Below are 21,000 nucleotides of genomic sequence, written 5' to 3'. Positions count from 1 at the left end.
CAGCAGGAACAGGGATGGAATGGGGTTCATTTTACTGACATTTTGCTCACTACCATTTCAGTGTCTTTTCAAACTCCCAGATTTCCAAGCTTGCCCCACAGGGATCAGGGCTTGGGCGCAACGGCCTTTGGAGACCCCTTCCAACACTAACTAACTATTCAGTGAATCTGCAGCAATTTTCCAGCAATCAATCAGACCCAGCAGAAAACCTGACCAGTAAGTAAAAGCTGGCAGAGAAAGGATTATTCTAAAACTGTGGCATACCAGTGAACCTGATCTATTAGTTTTGTTTCTGAAAACCCTTCTTTATAAAGGATTTCTATGTTCAAAGATACATTTTTTAGCCTCTGAGTGTGGATGCATGTAAAACCTAAACTTGTGTAAGAGCATGCTAGTATCCATCTGTCTGTAAGTACCATATATATTTACATACAGCATATACCATACATATATATGTACAGGTTTCCAAAAAAACAAGGACAGGGCATGTGTATGGAGAAGATGATGGGCACAGACTGTTGCTGAACATGCACAGTCTGTAGTGAAAGGCTACAGTCTACACAGCCCACGATCCCTGCACTTCAGTGTCTAACAGTTTTCCAACCAGAACAACTCACTATCTAGGTAGCGATTATTGAGGGTTTGGTTAAAAAAATAATAATAAAGTCAAAAAAGCAAGCTGGCAAAGCCTCCGGAGGGGCATCTCTCTCACATCTGTAACAGATTGCCTGGAAGAGCAGTGGCCTTGGAAGGCTGCAAAGATCAAACCTCATGCATTGATGGTCAAGCCTCACATTTGTTTCTGTTTCTGTGGAATATCTGGGTCATTAAATGGGACATTTCCCCTTGGTAAGGGTCAAGATGCTGGAAGAGTCATGCCTGGACAAGCAGTACTCCACTGAGAGGTTTTAAGAAGAACATGGTCATGTTTTGTGTTGATGGTGCGGATTGGAGGAGCAGCAGGAAGGGGCAGGAACAGAGGTCTCACCACCCAAACTCTGTAGGCACAACCAGGAGGATATCAGCTTGTTAGGGAAATCCCCTGAGCTGAAACTCATGTGTTGCTCTAGAAAACCTTCATAAATAACAGGATGGAGTTAGAATACCTGGGTTTCTTTTGATTCCTGCTCCGATTCCTGCCTGTAAAGATTACTAATGTTACTGTCTATGCTTTTGTCTCTAAATTCAGAGCTTTTCTGATCTCAGACTCCAAAGCACTAAGTCAGCAATGATCCTGCTCTGTCCTCTCACACCCTAATTTCCCTTTCCACACCTTTACACAAAGGTACCCCCACTCCTGTACCTCTTCATCTTCTCATCTTACGATTCATCACCAAACTCTGTTTTCCAATATTCTTGAAACACTGTGTACTTCTGGATTTAAAACACACAACACTCTCTCTTAGAGGGAGCAAAGGCCACTGGACAAAATAAAAAGAGAAATATAGCTAACTCCCACAAGCAAACAAAGCAGTCCTGGAAAATAACCACATTTATCTTGAGCTCATCAGCTCCACTCCAACATTTAAGTTCTACTCAAATTAGTAAATTATGTGATTCAAGATATTTCAGCTTCAGGTTTTCTTGAGCTAAGACACTACTGTGGGGTATCAGCTGGAGGCTCTAAGGCTGGGCAGCAGCCATGTGGCCTCTGCAGCAAAGTCAGCCCCCAGGAACCTCCAGCTGGTACAAAACCACCCCAGTATTTTTTTTATTATTATTATTACAGAAACACTAGAGTTCACTGAATATTTTGCAGCTTTTTCTCCTGTCACCGTATCAGCCTCTCAGCAAAGACTGCACCAGCTGGAACACTTGGGTATCATTCCTCAAACTGCTGCTCAGAAAGCAGGAGGTTTGCAGCTGCCTGCAAACCAAGCAGGAATTCATGCAAATACACTGGACTGCCTTCCTCCTGAGCCCTGTCCTCCCGTCTCCCCAGTACAAGCCCAGATAAAGACTCCCAAAACCTGTAGGAGACCAATAGGGTCTCCACTACCTTGAGACCCAAGTACTCATACAGCAATTTGAATTATTCTTACAGTATCCGGAGCTGAGAAGCCACAAGCATCTCACAAACACAACTTACCAAAATTGAGGAGATTAAGTATCAACCAGATCCTCTCAGAAGAGGCAGGATTAGTTCAGCAGCTCAACAAAAGAGGCCTCACTGCAGAGGTGTGCTGAGGGAGGAAGATGGGCCAGGCTGGGAGGAACCAGCTGCAGCTTGTTCAGCCCAAATTATCCACCTGCTGAAAACCTGGTAACTGGTGGGTGAGGGCTGGGGCTGGTTTGGTGTCTTTCAGCAAATCCAGCTTTGCTGAATTGTTCCTAGAATTTGCTAGGTAGAGTTTTTGTTTGAGGGTAATGTTTAGGATGCAAGCATAAGCAGACAACTTAGTTTCAGTCATATGGTTCAGACACATTAGCCTCAAAAAAGTTAGAGGGTCAGACTCTGTGTTTTGACAGGGCACAGAAAACCCTCACATGGCAAAAATTAACTTTGCATCTCTAAGCCAGACCTAAGCGGTATGTATGAACAACACTGCATGTGTTCACAGGCAAAGATCTGCTCCTGACAAAGGCTGTCAGATGCCGTTATTCCCCTGGAAACAAAGAGAATTATAATAAAGCAGGACCCTATGAAAAAGCCAACACATAACTTATTCTTGCAGCTGACACAAGCTGTTATTGTTGTCATCAAGCAGCTGCTGTGAGGCTCGGGTGTGTGTGTGCATATGGGCATGTAGCTCCTGGGGAACTTTCACATTTAGGCTAAGGTTCCCCCATGCAAGTGCCAACCTGCACGAAAACTTAGGAGCACAAAAGGGTCCAGCTGGACTGCTTGGAACAGCATGCAGAAAGCATGGCAATATTGACCTTCCTTGAAGCATTACAATTCCATGAGCTTTACCTTTACTTGGTGGGAATGTGGGCAAGCCTGCTGGCTTCAATGAAATAATTTGAAACAGCTGGCCAACTGCCCCCAAAAGTCAAAAAACAAAAAAAGCCCAGGTCATACCAGCAATTAGTGCTCAAGTGTAGTTGAGGTCTTGATGGCTGCTGGAAGCTCTCTGGCCAAGGGTTTTAATAGCAGGGTCAAAACTTCAGTACTTCACCACTCTAATTGCTATTAAAATTAGTTAGCCCTGCTGACATTACGCTTGAAAAGGAAAGGTAATCACTTAAACTGCAGGAATTTTACTCTGTTAATATCTTATCTGTAATTACTTTCCTCTGCTGGAAATTATGACTAACCTGTGTTCATTCCTGACATAGCAATTGCATAGAGGATACTATTTGGACCAACCATCACGTACCCTTTCATAGCATGCCTAGTGCCTCCCCATCCAATGCTTTTTCAGGCTAAACCCTTCCCCCAAAACATAGAATTGCATCCAGTTAGAACAATGACATACAACAAAGTACTGACACTAAAAGGCAGAACAGTACAGCCAGCCTGTTAGTATATGTTTGTAAGGGTTCCCCCTGTCCTTCCTGCAAGAGCACACACAAGCCAGTCCCAGAGCAGCAGGACTAACGCATTCTGCCTCATCTTCCTTAGGAAATAATTCATCACTACATTGTTTTGCATTACAGTCCTAGTGTTAGCCTGAGTTATTAACTAACCAAACCTCTGTGAGAACAGGAAGATACCTTGGTTTGAAAAGGAGTTAAGAGAACTCAAGAATACTGCCAAAATTCACACTCTGGATCTACTCAGCAAGACTTTGTAAGGAGCCTATGGAGGCACAAGCTCTGAAAATGCAACTTTTCAAGCTCTGGGTTCTCTCTGTGGATTTCCTAGAGTGTCTTAACAAACCAGCATTAAATTCTGCTGTTCAAAAGGGAAGCTTAAACCCGAGTGTTTTCATAACCATTATGTTTATGTGCACAGGGACAGCTCAAGCAAGAAAACAAATACGGATACATATGTGGTAAAAACAGCTGTTTAGAGAGAACATCAGTAACTGTTTATGGACTTCAGCTTTGTGTAAGGAAAAAAAAAAAATCCCAGAAATATCTTGTGTGAAACCAGCCTATTTTGTTAGAAGAATGAGTATGTACAAGTATCTGTACATGGGATGTTTCACTTTGGATTGAGGCATTTGAGCCCTCACCAGCTAATTCACATTAACACGATTCATTCTTGTTCTTTCAGCCAACTTTCCACACCTCTGCTGCCATGCTAACAAGGCACCTATCATCCATTCGCTATCAACTGCAAGTGTGGTTATTGGTGTCTACCAAGCATTATCTCAATAGTAAGAGAAGGAAATAATTTAATGTATCTGGTCACATAGGCAGCTTTTAAGTGGTAACACGGTGGCTTAGTAAGTAACCTCATTTCTAAAGTAATAATTTCAGAAATAAATATGCTATACGTCTGCAACACAATGCAACAACCACTTCTTTATGGGGCTTTGAGCAACCAAGTCTAGTGGAAGGTGTCCCTGCCAGTGGCAGGAGAATTGGAATTAGGTGATCTTTAAGGTCCCTTCCATGACAAACCATTCCAGGATTCGATGATTTTAGATCATGCACCCATGAAAATCAATTCCACCCTTGCTTTGAATCAGCAGCTTTCACATCTCTTTCACTCTGGCAGGCAGATTGGAGGACGAGCTGCTGTGTTGCTGTCCAAGTGTGCAGCAGAGAGAAGGAAAAAAAAAAAAAGCAGAGCAATTGTGCTCTCTGTCTTGGATCATACAAATCACTCAGAGTATAAAGACTTCATTGCTGCTCCATATTCATTTCAAAGTATTTGAGTAACAGCATGAACACATGCACCATACAGCAAGTTCTTCCAAATTCATGTGTTTTTCCATCACAGATTTATATTTCTGCAATTAGTTCAGCCTGACTGGGCTAAGATTTTAGAGTAAATCAAGATCACAGACCAAGTTTTATGTATGTTACCATGACAAAGCAGCTTACGTCCTGTGGCCTCACCTTTCTGGATCAGCTACCTGGAGCTGTCTAAAGTTACCACCATGCTTTCTTGCAAGTTTATGAACCAGAGTACCTCTTGTTGAATGACACCTCAATTAGCAAGAAAGGGCAATGAGCCTGCAGCCAAGATGGCAGTCAAAGAAAAGGGGCCCTCTCCCCCAGGAAATACCTTTGACGTTCTGGATTATTTTGAGAGCTTTTTTCCAGCCAGGTGGCTTCCAATAGAAGGAGAATAGAGCTCTTCACTGTTTATGCTCTTCTAAATGCTCATTTTTCCTGTTCTCTATAAATGTATGCACATTTAGTTTGAGTGACAATTTTGAGGATACTGAGTAAAAAAGAAGGGACTTAATAAAAACAGGCTTTAAAGGGACTGACACAAGGCAAGCCATACAATTACTTCACTCTTATATTTCAGCTTTACATCACTAACTATACTTTTACTCCCTTCATGTGACAGTTTAGTGGTAATTTGTAACTCAGTGAACCAGAGAAAGACTAGTTTGTTATCCCACAAGTTAAGCATAGTTAAATATAAAGCAAAGTTCTAAAACCTGCACCATTACATGAAGATGTCATGAATAAATCAGTGAATTCACGGAACTGAACCAAAGTGGTTGAGCAGAACATTTGGAATAAGCTCCTCCATACACAATCCTCAATCTGGTAAAATACTGTACTTCTGTCCTGTCTAAGAACACCAGGTAACTACCTAACAGTCATCTAGTGTTATTTAGGTAACAGAACAACTCTTACAATTAGCTCTCACAGTAGCACAGCGTAAACATGAACAGCTATAGCACTGAAAACAGAAACTTTTTTGGTAGTTGCTACTTCAACATTTGTACCAATCTGAGTAAAAATTAAGAGAGTCTAAACTCAGGAGCCTGCAGGTGGAAAGATCCCCACCACTCCATTAAAGACTTAAAGATAATTAAGTATTTCCCTGTACCAATTTAACCAACAAAGCGATGTCTTCCTATGTCACTGAGCTCAGACATGCAACAAGGGATTTTATCTTCCACAGGACAGGAAAACACTTCCTTCCAGCTAGGAAATGGCCCTTTCTCTCAGTGTCCTGTTCTGTCTGTTTATCCTATTAAAATTTTAAGCACGGTTGCAAATTTATTTTGTAACATAAAATTAAATTCCTGTCACCACTGCTGTCCTTAGCAGTGATGCCACCAGCTACTTAGGAGACCATGGTGGTGTAGAACTTCACCAAGGTAATAGCTCATGTAAGATCAGTACTAAGGTATTTTAGGAAGAGGGGGGGGAAAAAAATATGGAGTTTTTTTCTCCTGAACTTTCCTGGGAATTCTGTGAAAAGATATTTAGCTCAGCTCCTCAGACCTTAAGGCACTTAAGTGACAACATTTCTACACTTCACCAGTAACATTTCTTTAGCCTTTTGACTACTACAAATAACTTCCAAGACTTGCACCATTTTAAGTATATTCTCCATGTATACTAATATGCCTGCAAATGTAACTATATGATAGCACTGCTCTTGTGACACTCAGCATCACTAAATATGGTTTTATGAAATTTATTGCAAAAAATAGATTCTGGTATATCTGGTAATAAATTAACATCCAGAAATTAATAGCCTCTCTGAATTAAAAATAGCACCTCCCACAGAGCAGTAATCTTTTGATAGGGAGGCAAATGTGACCTTACATACAATTGTTCTTCTCATGCTTGTTTCTTTACCCTACAAAGGAATTAATTTTTTAACACTGAACATTTCGTAGTTTTATAATCAGAAGTACAGTTACACTGTATTCAAGAACTTTTACAGAGGCAAGTTAATTAATACACAGTATAGCTCTTCTGATGCGAGGCAAATAAAACTGGAACAGTTCTAGCCTCTTTTGAGAGTCAATATGGAGCAGAACATTTAAAAAAATATCAGGAAATCACACCTCCCCTCACATTCTGTCATGATATATTAGTATTAGTGAAGTCAAGGCAAAACTCCCACTACTTTGAGATTTTTGCCTCGCATTGAAGTCACTTGAAAGCTACTGTAAAAGCCCTTTACAAGACAAAACTTTAAACAACATGAACTCAAGAGGTAGCATCCTTATCTTAAATTGAATAGCTGCCTGATAGCTCCCACCCTTTCTAAAACATAGGCAGGTAAGCACAGCAAAGCCATTTGAAGGAAAGATAGCAGCAAGTCTTCTAGATAGTTAAAATGTGAACCATTTCACAGAATTTATTTCTCAAATTTTATCCAAATTTATCCAAGTGTGCTCTACTGTCCAAAGACACTAACCCTGTTCTTATCAAATGAGCTAATTTAAGTGGATTCTGCAAACAGACAAGACACATTGCAGTTTCTCAAGTTTTTTTTAATCCTCTTGATGAGAATGAGAAAAAAAAACCAGTGAAAGACTCTGAAGTAATACAGCTTTCTTGACAGTAGAGTGCCAGTCAAGAACTTGGGCTCTGGAAATACAGCACAAATTCCAGAACAAAGTGATAAACATATCCTGCCTCAAGAGCCATACACTCCAACTTGGCATGCGTGCAGGCTAAAGCCAGCAGTGATGACAATGATGGCATGTGAGCAGGATCACTTGAGTTGCTGGCTTAGTGAGTGACTTTAGACAGCACCCACTTCTCCAGTGGAGAGTCTTCCCCGCTTCTACCTCCAGGATCCAGCAAAGTTACAGGCTTGCAGCAATCATTAACAAGGACAGATACAGGCACTTGGTAAAGGATGTGGTTCTAAACCCATTAAAAGACTTTGGTGATAACTGTCATAGACCCTGAGCAGGGAACAGAAGTATTATACAAACCTGGAACAAGTTTTCAATCTGTGTTAGTCAACACTGTGAAAAAACCACAATGAATAAAATCCCTAGCTATCTCACAGGAAGCTAAAACTCGCAGATCATCATCTTGTGCCTCCATTATCCAGACAAGAGTTGCACTGTATTTTGATGGCGTCAAGACTGAAGGATTCCCATTCTTGCATGAACTGGCATAGCTACTGCTGAGGTGTATTAACAAATAGGCCTGCTAACTGACTGCAAGGAGATTAAAATCTAGTTTGTTACTTAGTCTCTGAAGTGAGGCAGCTGACAGTTATGGTATTTCATGTGCTTGGAATTTTCTTCATTATTCTTCCTCCAGTAACTTCAACTGACCTCACTGTTTTTATGATTCCTGAAGAGACTGACTAGTTTACTGGAACCTTCCTGTAGAAATATTTCTGTAATTCATCATAATTGCAATAATTGATCATAATTGCTCTTTGCATTTCAAAATTCCACAGAGACAAGTCTAAATTGCATCCAAGTACAGGAAAACAATGATGATATCCAAGCATTGCTCTATTTTTTCCCCCCCCACAATGTATTTAATGACCTAAGAAAATTACAAAAGCTACTTTAAATTACATTTACAAATATAAACTAATTAAATATATTTAGCTAATACTGAGAAAGTAAAATCCCAAGCAACATGAGGACAAACAAACAAACAAAAAAACCAAAACCCAAAAAAAACCAAAGCCAAAACCCAAAAAAACCCCCCAACCAACATTAAGAGATGCCTGACTCTAAAGTAATTCCAGACTTTTTACTGAGTTGCGGGATGTAGCATGAGTGAACACTTCCCTGCTGAAGTACAACTTGTAGTTAGAGAGCACTGAAAGCTTACTTCATTATTCTCATTTTGGAACAGCAAATAAGTGATTAGTCCAGCATAACTTCTGTAGTTTCTATTAAGTTCTATAATCCAGCAAAACAATTTTATTACTTATTCCACTTTTTCTGGCCACTTACTCACTTTGGTAAGTGACAAAATTCCTAGAAACATCAGGATTTTTAATATTAAGAGCCTGCCAGACACTGAAAGACCAAATAGTTAATATTAAAAAAGGATATGCAGATAGCTATGTACATGTATGTTTAAACTCATTCAATGTGCAAGAATCTCACAGCTTAAAATTCGTGTAGCATAATGGCATCTGTTTGAATGTTGTCAATTAATATTCTATGTCATATGTGGTGAACACATACTCACAAAGACTAAAATAAATAACAGCTACTTTATTATTTAGAGTGTTGGCATTTCCTGACAATGCTTAGAGAAAATCATCAAGGAAGAGAATGCAAAGGTCACAAGAACTTGCGAAACCTTGATGACTAGTAGTTTCCACCTAGTTTTCTCATGATAGGACTGTCAGGTTCAGCATTAGTGAAAATACTCCCTACAACCACATGAGTACCCCAGATGTTATGACGAATAACTTTGCAGCAGCCAAGATCATCCACGGAAAACCCCAAGTGGCGGTAGCGTTCATCTGTTTCAAACAGAGTGTTGTTTGTGTAGGATCCAAAATACTAGGTGGGAAAAAAAAAGAAGAAAAAAAAAAGAATTCTTCACATGAACATTTCCAAGGGCATTTAAAATGTCAGAAGTATCCCTTTTTTAATACAACACTTAAGCCCAGAAGTACCAGTTACATTTGTTGGAGCAAGTTTTATGTAGTTTTATTTATGAAATTGCGCAAGAAAATAAGCTGAGCACTTCTGGTTATAATGGTACCCCATATTTACAGAAATCCCTTTGTCACTGGCAGAGCTCTAAAGGCATACCAGTGTGTTTCAATGTCTAATCAATCATATATACAAAAAGCCTCAACTGCTTTGGAGAGGTTCTGCTACTTCTACAGGCATTAAGGACAGAATCTTTCTGTGAAAAAGCAAAAATGAGGCCTGTACCTCTTTAATGAGCCTTCAGTAAAGACAGATGCTTTGAAGGGCAAAAACACATATATATTGGCAACAGGTATTTCAGTTATCTCAGGAGGAAGTTTCTGACCAAAAGCCTACTTCTGATGAACAGATTATCAGTAAGGGTGTTACTACTGATTTGTACAGAACCCCATTTTCATCGATCCATAACTACTCCTTAAATGCCTGGAATTTATTGGGAACTTTTAATCACTATACACACCTTCAACTGCCTGTTCACCTTATAAACATCCCGTTACACATACTTGCCTCTGTTGACACAATAAATCAACTGCCTTTCATACTGGTTTTAAATAAAACCCCTCTAAAATGAGCTCTGCCACGATTATGTTCAACTGGTATGGTTTTACCAGTTCTCAGGCAAAATTACACATACACTCATGTTTTGACAGAAGTTTTTTCAATTCTTTCTTGTAAGTTTTAAGACTATGTTTCACAGATGTCTTTGTAAGAAACTGTCATCTCCTCCAGAGAACTGGTGTAATCCAGTAACAAATGACAATGCCTTTTTATAGGAACAAGCTATGCTTTTTTTCTATGTAACAAAGGTATCACTAACTAGTGCAAAGAGACTTGAAAACTCTCCATCTACACAGACAGGCGTCAGATCTACCACGTTACCCTGGGAGGGCATAACCAGCTTATTGTACAGTGACCAAGAGCTTTTGAGCATAAATCTACAGTTATCTGAATTTCAACTTCATTGCTGAACAATGCTCTCAAAAGCACCAACTGCAAAGACAGTGGACACAGCATAGGAACTACCTTAGGGTTATTTTAATTCATTAAAGGATTTATCCTATGGTAACAGCTTTTGGGCCATGTGAAGAAGTTCGATTTAACTCATACAGAATGCAAAAAACACTGCTGATTAGGACATAGCGGTGTCCATTGCATATTCCACACAGCACGTAACTTACTGCCACTCCTGAGGATGGATCAATGAAGTCAGCCCAATAGCCTTCTGAACAAATTGCATAGCAAATTTCCTTGGCACCATTAATGAACTTAAAGAAAATAAAAGGGAAAGAAGGATATCAAATGAGATTTTTGTTACATATATATACACACACACACATACACACACGTATGCATCAGTACACATATAAGATGCTGAAAATGATTTCTTTTGACCTCTACTAATAAGTAAGAAATTCAGCATACTTTTAATAAAAATATTACAAATATTAAGAGGATTAGAATTAGGTTAAACTACTCCAATCATATGGGATTTAGGAGTGTCCCTCATGCCAGTCAGTAATGGATTAACAGCTTGCATAAGGAATAATGTAATTGCTTTCATTATTCATGCAGATTGCAATCATACCTGTTATCCTCTTTAAGAAGTCAACCATTACGTCAGGTATTTGTGTTATTTCCACAAGTTTACAGATCTCACCTAAACTCCACAAATTTGACACCAAATGTAGCATTAAAGATATTTTCATAAATATTTGAAAACCAGTTTTGCCCTAAGGTTTTATTTCAGCCAGCAGGACAACATTATGTAGTTCTTCCTGCACTACAAATGATTTTAAAGAACGCTTTAGTTTTGCCTAATGATACCAAGCTGTTTCATAGGCACTTGGCTTTTTACACTAATCTACACCAATTCTCTCATAATTAGTTGGTGGCCAGGATGATGATTTCAAACTCTCCTACTATTTGATTGTCAAAGTTGTAGACCGTATTTCAATTACACTGGAGGACAGTCGCTGATGTGTTAAAAAAAAAAAAAAAAAAAAAAAGTATTTTTAATAAAACCAATATTTTGAAATGAAAATAGTATTATCAATTAAGAGAGATGCTAAGAAGTTCCCTATTCTGCAACGCTTCATCAAAACTCTCCCTTCTTTGAAGGGACAGCTTAAAGAATCTATCATTTTAGGTAGCAAACTTTACACATCAGTTAAATAGAGAAATTAAGCTTTTTTTTTTTTTTTTTTAAATTTCCTTTAAATCTTTGGTGGTGTGTTGCAGTTAGTTATCTGCTTGCCAGATATAGAAGAAAAATTCAACCAGGTAGATTTAAAGCTGTGCTCCTGTACTGACATCAAAACACAGGGCACAAAATAATTACACAACCTGCAGATTACACAGCACATTTTTTCCACAGATAAATCAGCAACAACAGGAGACCTCAGTTATGTGCTTTTAATCACCTAGACCAGCAGTTTACAACCAATGTTACAAGGGCCAGCAGGGGCCCATAAAAAACTTCTGAAGAAACCTGCATAGTTGATCAAAAAAAACCCAACCAACCAACCAAAAAAAAAAAAAAACCCCCCCAAAAACTCCAAAACCCAAAACCCCACTTTTTTAAAAAAAAAAAAAAACCAAAAAAAACCAAAAAACCAAACCTCAAACCAAAAATCATAGAAGTTGAGATTTGCAATGGTTCTAACACCATCCATGCACTCAGAAAAAGACCAAGCGCAAAAATCTAAGCTGCTGAAAAGACTGAGCCAGAGCAAAGCACACACAGAATTCACATAGCTGCCTCCAAAAGTGGTATTTCCTAATCTCACAAAAAAGTATTTCTAACTTCAGAATAAATGTAATACTTCATTTGCTTTCCGTTATAAAAATGGGATTGTTCTCAGTGCCCTCAGCAGCTTGAAGTTTCAAATTTATAGAAATATTGTTATAGTTACCCAGCTTCAGTTCCTTAATGGACCAAAGAAGGAAAGTTTATCCTTTATAGTAATCTGTTTTGTAGTTTGAAGTTTGATGGCTCTGATGATTAACTATGTTTCAAGTGTAATTAAGCCACAAATATAAGCAAGCCATCTGAAGACAGCATTTTAGGCATTACATTTCTGGTACAGTACATCCTTTGATCTAGTGCTGTAATAATCCCTCAGCGATCACTTAGTGCAAGATGAACAAACACTTGAGATTCACTACTGTAAACATTTACACTTGGCTGTGCATAACCCTCATTACTTTAGCACAAGCCTCTCACATTAAATTAGTATTTTTAAAGTTACTCCTAACCAACTACGAAGCAAACAAATAGACCATTTTCTTGTGAATTTGCTGTTAGTAACCTTTAGGCCGGGAGGTTACATCCAACATCCTAACACCCCTACAATGACTGTATTAGATTTGACAGGGAGGTGCACATGGAAGAAAGATGCCAATTAACATATAATTAGACCAGATTACAATGCCAAAAACCAACAGACCATAAATAATTCAAAGAGAAGAACACACTAAAATGAAGGGAATTTTAATTTGTGTGTACTCTTTATGTCGATCCTTCAGACTGCTTCTTCCTTTTTTGTGGTAGCCCTTAACACTGCTCCATACAAGCTACATTTGCAACTTACAGGATTAAAAAGGACATTACCAGACTATTTTCAAACATAAATATGATCATCATTATAAACATGTAAATTCCATAGGATGTTTTTTATTAGTTTTAGAAAAATTATAGCAAATAATGTATAAAAACACTGCATTTTGAGGTGCTAAGACAAGAATGCCAGCGGTGGTGAACAGTGACACCTGCTGTACACACACACACACAAAAAAAATAAATCAAGAGCATGAAATTAAGGGATTTCCAGCGAGACATCTAGTGGCAACAGAGCAAAAATACAAAGTTCATGAGGGTGGTTGGGATGAAATAAATATAACTGATACCTAGGCTAAAAATATTAACTGTATTCATTATCAGAATGACGGAGGGTGGGGGGTGGAAACCAAAACAAATGCCAAAACCACGAAACAGAGCAACCACTTTTTACAAGTAAGCACACACTTATCCACAGATTCTGTACTAGAATCTCAATTACATCACAGAAAAACAAAGATAACAGTAAAATCCTGCAAAATGCATAGTACTAAAGCAGAATGAAGGTGAGAAAATAGTTGCTGCCCTTTAACTGCAAAAGGACAGTGATCGTGTATCTTTTTTAGGTTACTGTAGTATTTTACAACATTTTAGCATACTTTTGACTCACCCCACTATAAAGAATTTAATAGTCCTATGAGACATTTCATGTAGAGTAGTCAAAAAGCTACAAAAAAGTAGGAAAAAAGTAATCTCCACTCTATCAGTAAGACAACATAGGATTAGTGCAAAAATCTTCTAAGTAGTAATACAGATATTACTACCAGAGCTAGGAACAGACAGAAATTCACACATACTTCACAAAAGATTAATCTGCAAACAAAATTAAGCTGATGCTAATGTCAGCTACTTACATTTTCTAACAGCATTTCTCTCTCATCCTCCACTTCTTGACTCCACACAGTCATATCATTTTTAGTCTTCTGGGTGACAGTTAACACCGTTAACTGGTTGACATTCACTTCTGGAAACATTGACTCAAAGTCTAAAAGAAAAACGTAAAACCTGTATGTTACGGCTCGCTCTTACATTTTACTTACGGTTTTTCAGTTTGACACAAATTATCAATGCTACTTTAGAACCTTCCTTTCATTGAAATACATGTGTGTTTTTCATACCAGATCCAGCAAACAGCATGGCGGTTTGAAATGCTGATGTTGCTTTTGTGGATACTAATGCATTTGGTAAGGTCCTGTTAAAAGCAACTTGGGGAGCAGAGTTTGCTAGTTCAAGACCTCCTGTTGAACTGCATGATAAAAGCCCCAGGACTGTACAAGTGTCCGTCTTTGCAAAGATATAAAACCAACTATAATAGCATTTGGAAATGACCACCACCACAGTTCTCCACATGTATTGAGAACTGACTAAGCCACATTACAGGATGCACTGATTTTTATATTAAATCTTTCAGTAGAAGTGTCTCAGGTCTAATTCCTAGGACATAACAGCAGATACAGTATCAGTAGTATACTATGGGCATAAGTTGTAACAATTATTCACCTGGAGCAGAAAAGGTCCAAACCCACCATGATTCTCCCTGCACATCATCTTTTGTACTACAAATAAGAGTGCGCATTAAGTACCAAAGTCATGATTAGGGTTCATGGTGCCTTGTTTTCAGTGTGGGAATTAAAAAAAAAAAAAAAGCACTTTCCAGAATTAAAAGCCCAAAGGTTCATTCTTCCTCAGTCTCTGAAACGTCTGCTCTCTTCAGCACGTAGACCAAGATTTTAACCAGATTTCAGTCTCTTCTCTCTTTCAGTTTATCACTTTTTAAATTAGGTTTTACTCCAATTTGATTTTAATAATTTCCTTCTTGAACACATTAAAGATACAAATCCAATGCTTTCAAAAGTTTCATAATTTCAATTTGCTATTTTACTAAGAAGCAGTGCCAAAAAGATTTGATTTTGTCACAGATTGGTTTTTTGATAGTGAATTAACTCCAGAATCTACCTGACATGAAAGAAGCCCCTGAAAGTTACTCCCTGCCCCAACTGATCATGAATTTAACTATTTCATATAAAATTCAGAGCCACTAAGTATTGTCAACAGCAAAGTTTCAGTTTTCCTTTTATAGTATGTATTTTTCTTTTATAAAGTATTAATTCTGGATTACTCTTTTCTACTACACATTTCGTGGCATCAATTACATCAGTGTTTACTTGTGCATTTTTACATTTTAAAAAGTTATACTTTCTGAGCTGTCAATGAAAGTGAAAATATACCTTTTCGTAACAGTTCAGGACAAGCTTGTACCGCACATTCTACCTTTGCATTTTCAAAGTATGTTTCAGCATTATTTATTTGCTGTTTCTGTGGAACATCAGCACCCTGAGAAAAATGAAAATTTTAACTTTCTCATTAATATGCAACAGGAATAACTATACACCAGACTATGCTTTTGTGATACACTATATACACTCAAGCAGTTTCACAGAAAGGTGATTTACAATGGGTCTTAAATTTTCAAATATTGGAAGTGGAACATATATATAGGTATTACCTGTTAAACTTGTACAGAAATTATAAGTTTTATATCTTACTGTAACTGTATTATCTCAAAGCCTTAAACAATACAGAAATTTTTGAAAAATATCATTCTGAAACAATGGCCTTAAATATTCAATACAACACCAACTGATAGCTTTTAGATATAGACACATTACCTGAGCAAGAACAAAACTTTAAAGTTACACAACAGTTCTAGAGCTCTGAACTATTCAGTATCTTCAGCTTTAGCTGTTTTAACTTGAAAAGCAGTTTTCCAATAATACCGATTTCCAATAATATTTTTATTTTTTACAGGTTTTAGTTCCACGGTTTCAAAAACAAACAAACAAACAAATAAAAAATCCCCAAACCCAAACAACAAAATAACACCAGATTCTTGTGGTACATTACAAATGGAGCACTAGTAGTTAGATACATAACATGTAAGCTTAAAATACCCTTAAGAAGGTAGTAACAATATCTGCCTCCTATGGGACAGGTATAAAATGCCCTAATACAGTTTTTCTAGCTCCAACTATGCCATAATTTACAATCAATTTCAGTAAATTTCTCTAAGACTGGTATTACAATGTTGGGTAGTACACGAAGTCCTACATAACGTGTCTGTAACTGAAAGTTCTCCCTAGAGAAAACTATTACACTGAAAACACACTGTGGATAGCATTTTTGTATCGGAAGTTAACAACTGAGAACAGGAGAAAAGAACAAAAAACCCCAACAAAAACACATAAACCCAACAAAACCAAAACCATCGGAAAATAAACACAGTAATAGACAAACAAGACATTAACTGCAGTTTCAATACATGTTTCCACACATACCTTGTACTATGATTGCAAAGTCACTGGGACAGATCAGTTGGCACATTAAACCCAACAAACCATGCTGTTATGCTTGTAAACATCATCTTTTCTTCCTAGCTATAGGATGCTTCTCATACTAAGAACATTACTCTTCCTAAGTTTATCATGATTTCTTCTCTGCTACTCCTGTTCTATGTAGCTAAACACCACATACATAGTCCATTCGCCTACCAGGCATACTACCTCAAGAGACTGGCTATTTTCCAAAGATCAATACCACTTTCTCATATTGATAGGCTGGTAAGCCCATTTACTCTGCTCAGATAAAATTAATACATGAATCTCAGGTACACAGAAGTCAGAGAAGTTTGACATTTCTATGGCTATTTCAAGGCCTAGTGCATAAGCTTCAGTACCACTGAGCTTTTTTCTAGTTTACTGCAGCAACCTATAGTTCCAGTATTTGGCTGATCCCATCATTCAAATTGGGGTTCTCTCCTGAGAGGAGCAGCTTGACATTTTCATTAGCTAAATGCTGTTCATGGATTCCTGAACACCACTGGTATGAATCAGAGACTGACTCTTGTTGACTGCTTTCTGAATACCATTTGCAAAACCTGCCTCTGCTCTTTCCAGTTTCTCCTATTTTGGAGAGCAACAGCTGCACTGGGCATTTTATCATACAAGTAATCTTGCTAGAAAGAGGACCATGCATTCGATGCACCTGGTTTGCACTAAATGAACTACACTAGGAATTTTCTGTGTGGAAAGTGTGATCCACATAAGCTGAAAACAGAGTCTGGTGAGCTCACTGCATGCTTCTATTTTCTGTATGCTTTTGCTACAATGCTGTATTTACAAAAATCACTATAGCGCATTTCTACAGTGGAGATTTGCTAGCTGACTTCCAAAGTCAGAGCATGACACAAACTCAAAGAGCCTGGAAAGCTGAGTCAGCAGCTAATAGTTGCTAATCGTTTCTTGAAACATTGCAATCACACTAGCAACTATCAAGCTGCTTGCTGTTAATAATGCATTTGACTCACTGCAAGCTCTTCCACCACTAACATGCTGTCTCATTGTGAGACCCGAAGCTGAGGTACATTGATCTGTTTCTCCTGTGTGAATTCAAATGGTTGTCAGAACTAAATGGACAGATCTAAACACTGTCCAAACTATGTAAGTCTATTAAATGAGACAGTGAAAAAAATACCAATTCTACTTGACAAAAGGTGGTAAGACTTGGTAAACAGCAAGTTCTGAAATGAAAGTTTTCTTTTCCCATATGCCTGTGATTAAGTCACTACCAAAATGCTATTTCACTAAGCACTGCCTAGACATACAGCCAAAAATCCCACACCTTGAATTTTTTTCCTAAAAGGAGGTTCAGCTAGGTTCTATGCAATCTTTCGCTCACCCCAGTTAAGTTCACCTTTCAAGAACATCTAGAAAACAAGAGTATCTTTTTTTCAGGAAGAAGATACATTAGTCATATTTTCTCTTAGACAAGAAATATCAGCTTCACATAGAAGCAGGCTGTTCTTACCTGAAATTCATGTATGTATTGTGCCATTACAAATTCATGCCTTTCGCTTGCCGAAGGCTCTGCTAGTATATCAGGCAGACTTTTTGAAACCTGACTTTTCTTCTGAGAGGCAGTGCCATTTAGGTGACAGTCAAAACCAATATTACCAGGCAACTGGAATCTCTGGTCCTGAGGACCAAATGGACCCATTACTTCATCTGGCCACACAGTTCTTGGACCTGCAAAAGTCAAGGCCTTACTTTAGTCATCACATCTGAGGGGGAAAAAAAAAATAAATAAAAAAAAGGAGAAAAAAAACCTTTCCCATATGAATATATGTATTTGATCACAATCATATATAACCAAAGTAATCACAACACACATGTAGAAGTCAAGGCCCTGACATAAAAACCACAATTCAGAATTCCCAAATTTATATGGGGTGCAAAGTTCCGATAGCACACGAATTCAAAGAAAATGAATTTGCTTTTTCTTACATAAATCAGGAGGTGTAGCAGCAACATGAGGCTCATCTGAGCCAGAGGAACCTGCTGTAGAAAAAGCCTTGGGATTTACAACTCTTTTGACTAAGGAATAAAACCCTGGTAGGTAGGTGACCAATCTTGCTCTGTTACAGAGCACCTGAGAAGACAAAAAACAAAATAAGTATTACAAACTGCTAGCAAAAAATACTAGTTTAAGTACAGCTTTGTGGGTCACAAGAGAAATCCTTATTCAGTAATTAAATTACAATTTTCATTATGAATAACCATGTTTCTGTAAGATCAAGTTTTAAAGTATTTAATGATTACTTTTATATTTGACTAGTAACAGTATTTTAAGTAAAGAAAAAGCCTTGAAAACACATATTTCCTCCTCAGGTGAGGAAAAAAAAAAAGCCTGATAAGTTTAAATAGCACCACTGAAACCCCACAAACTAAACTGAGTTATGGATGGGGAATGTTTCCATGATTATTTCCATGCACGTTATTGTTTCTATGATTAGTACAATTCAATCACAGGAATGATTATCAGAAACACTTAGAAATATTGTTAATTTAGCAAGTGCTGATATCGGAGACATTTGCCTTGAAGGCCAGCACAAACATTAGCCAGCCTATATTCCTACTTCTTAGAAGACTGGAGGGAGACACAAATAGTATCGCTGCAGATATTCCTTGTGGCCTTCCTCACCAGTAAAGGACACAGCCCAACAGCTCTGAACAATACAGGTAGATATGCATATCAAAACAAGTAAGTATGGTAATTTCAGCTTCTTTCTTTTGCTCATAAGTCCATAAATATTTAACATGCACAAAACTTGTCAGTGTACGCAATATTATTTAGATTTGCAAACTCCTTGCATTCAGGTATTTATAAACAAGTATTACTGCAAACAGATCAGTATTTTGGGTAAAATGCTGACAAGCCAGAAAGCCTTTATGAATTCTGTTATCTTGGAATACACCAGAAAAGCTGCTTCCCACCACAGAGCCGTACTGTCAATATAACTTTCAGTTGCTGAAGATGATTCTCTCAGAAGCTGATTCAGCCCCACAGCAAACTGAAAATGATGCAATGCTATCTCCCTGAGCATGCAAACATCTCAACAAGAGGGCTCCAAAGAACTAGTAGCTCCTCGCCATGAGGTCCAATGAGAGCATCTTCTGTAGTAACATGAGAAATTGTTACCGGGTTTTTCATTTGGTTGGTTTGGTTCTCTGGGTTTTTTTGTTGTTTTGTTTTTGGGTTGTGGTTTTTTGGTTTTTGTTTGTTTTTTTTGTTTTGTTTTGTTTTTTTTTTTTAAGAAGAAATACCCAGGTGATGCAATTAAACTGAAAAGTCTGATCTATTTGCTGTACTTCAAAAACAGATTGACAACTTTCAGGATGGATTTACACAAACGTAACCAAAAAATAACCAATCATACACTCAAAATGAGGTTAGAAGTGCAACAGTAAAAAAATTAAAGACTACCAAGCTCTAGCACAAAACTACTAGTGCTCTCGACTACAGTGGCACAAAAGCATGCAGTACTGGAAAATGTAAAACCCACCCACCATTGCAGGTGTGCTTTCATAAAACTATTTTTCAGGTGAATGAAAGAAATTAATTCAAGAAATTAACACAAAGAGTATTTCCTAAAGTGCTGCATTCCTGATTCTAGAGAAGTTTATGTGTGAGTTTACCACTAAATATGTATGCCACAAGGTCACTTCAAAAGAAATGAGTAAATGGTACTATTTGTACACTTAAGGTAAACTCTGTTCAAAGTCTTAGGATACTTAGTAAGCATCAGTTTCTTACATACCACCTCTGTATAAACACAGGATATCTAATAAGGTCTACCAATATCATAGAGCCTCCCAATGCATAACAGCACATTTGATTTTCTAACTTAAATAATTACAGCTAATGCCTTAAGCTGTTTAGTTCTAAAACATCACTGGTTTAAATGGTTCGTTTAACAACAACAAAAGCTGATTCCACTTAATTTTTTTTCCCCATTATGTAAAAGCACTACTGAAATTAATTTTTGCATAATGATTATATTACAGATAAACCAGATGTAAACAATTACAGCTGACATATAATTAAAAGAAAAGAGCATTTTCTTCGTATAATCACGACCACTTAACATGAAGATGTTAGTGTTAATTACAGATCTGCTGACTGACTCACCTATGTAAATATTTACATACCTAGCATTACACAAGTGAAAAAATACAGCTGAAATCAACAAATTATTCATGTCTCCGTGGCAAGACTAAATCAGTAATGGGTGTTTTATTCTTCAGTCTAAAAGCAGCCTGGAGAACCTGAGTATTTAATCTTGTGACATTAAAAAAAGAACAAAACTACATCGTATTTAAAGCCCCAATTCGGTTACTCCCATAATTTCCTCAGAAACTGGCTTCCTAAATTTAGATGACGGATGACAATACCGCTGGTATCTAATAAAATCTACCTTAACTCAGACGCCTTCCTTTTCCTCTCCCCCACCCCCCAAAGAAAGATGGCTGAAAAGCAAATTTAAATCATATAATAATTAAGGTTGGAAAGGACCTTAAGATC

The 21,000-nt window shown here is 37.6% G+C and overlaps 1 protein-coding gene across 1 annotated transcript; it reads right to left on the bottom strand.

Annotated features, from left to right (window-relative positions):
- Nucleotides 1–9,003: 9,003 nt before the first annotated feature.
- MMADHC (methylmalonic aciduria (cobalamin deficiency) cblD type, with homocystinuria) lies at nucleotides 9,004–18,567 on the bottom strand (the record flags this gene model as incomplete). Its single annotated transcript, XM_010024744.1, has 6 exons — nucleotides 9,004–9,311; nucleotides 10,646–10,732; nucleotides 13,938–14,068; nucleotides 15,312–15,417; nucleotides 17,947–18,164; nucleotides 18,423–18,567. Coding segments are annotated over 6 exons (885 nt in total), but the record flags the coding sequence as incomplete, so codon positions are not given.
- Between the last annotated feature and the right edge of the window lie 2,433 nt (nucleotides 18,568–21,000).

The sequence above is a fragment of the Nestor notabilis genome, unplaced genomic scaffold (genome assembly GCF_000696875.1).
Source record: "Nestor notabilis isolate BGI_N333 unplaced genomic scaffold, ASM69687v1 scaffold2972, whole genome shotgun sequence".
NCBI lineage: Eukaryota > Metazoa > Chordata > Aves > Psittaciformes > Psittacidae > Nestor > Nestor notabilis.
This window is presented reverse-complemented; position numbering and strand designations above follow the sequence as displayed.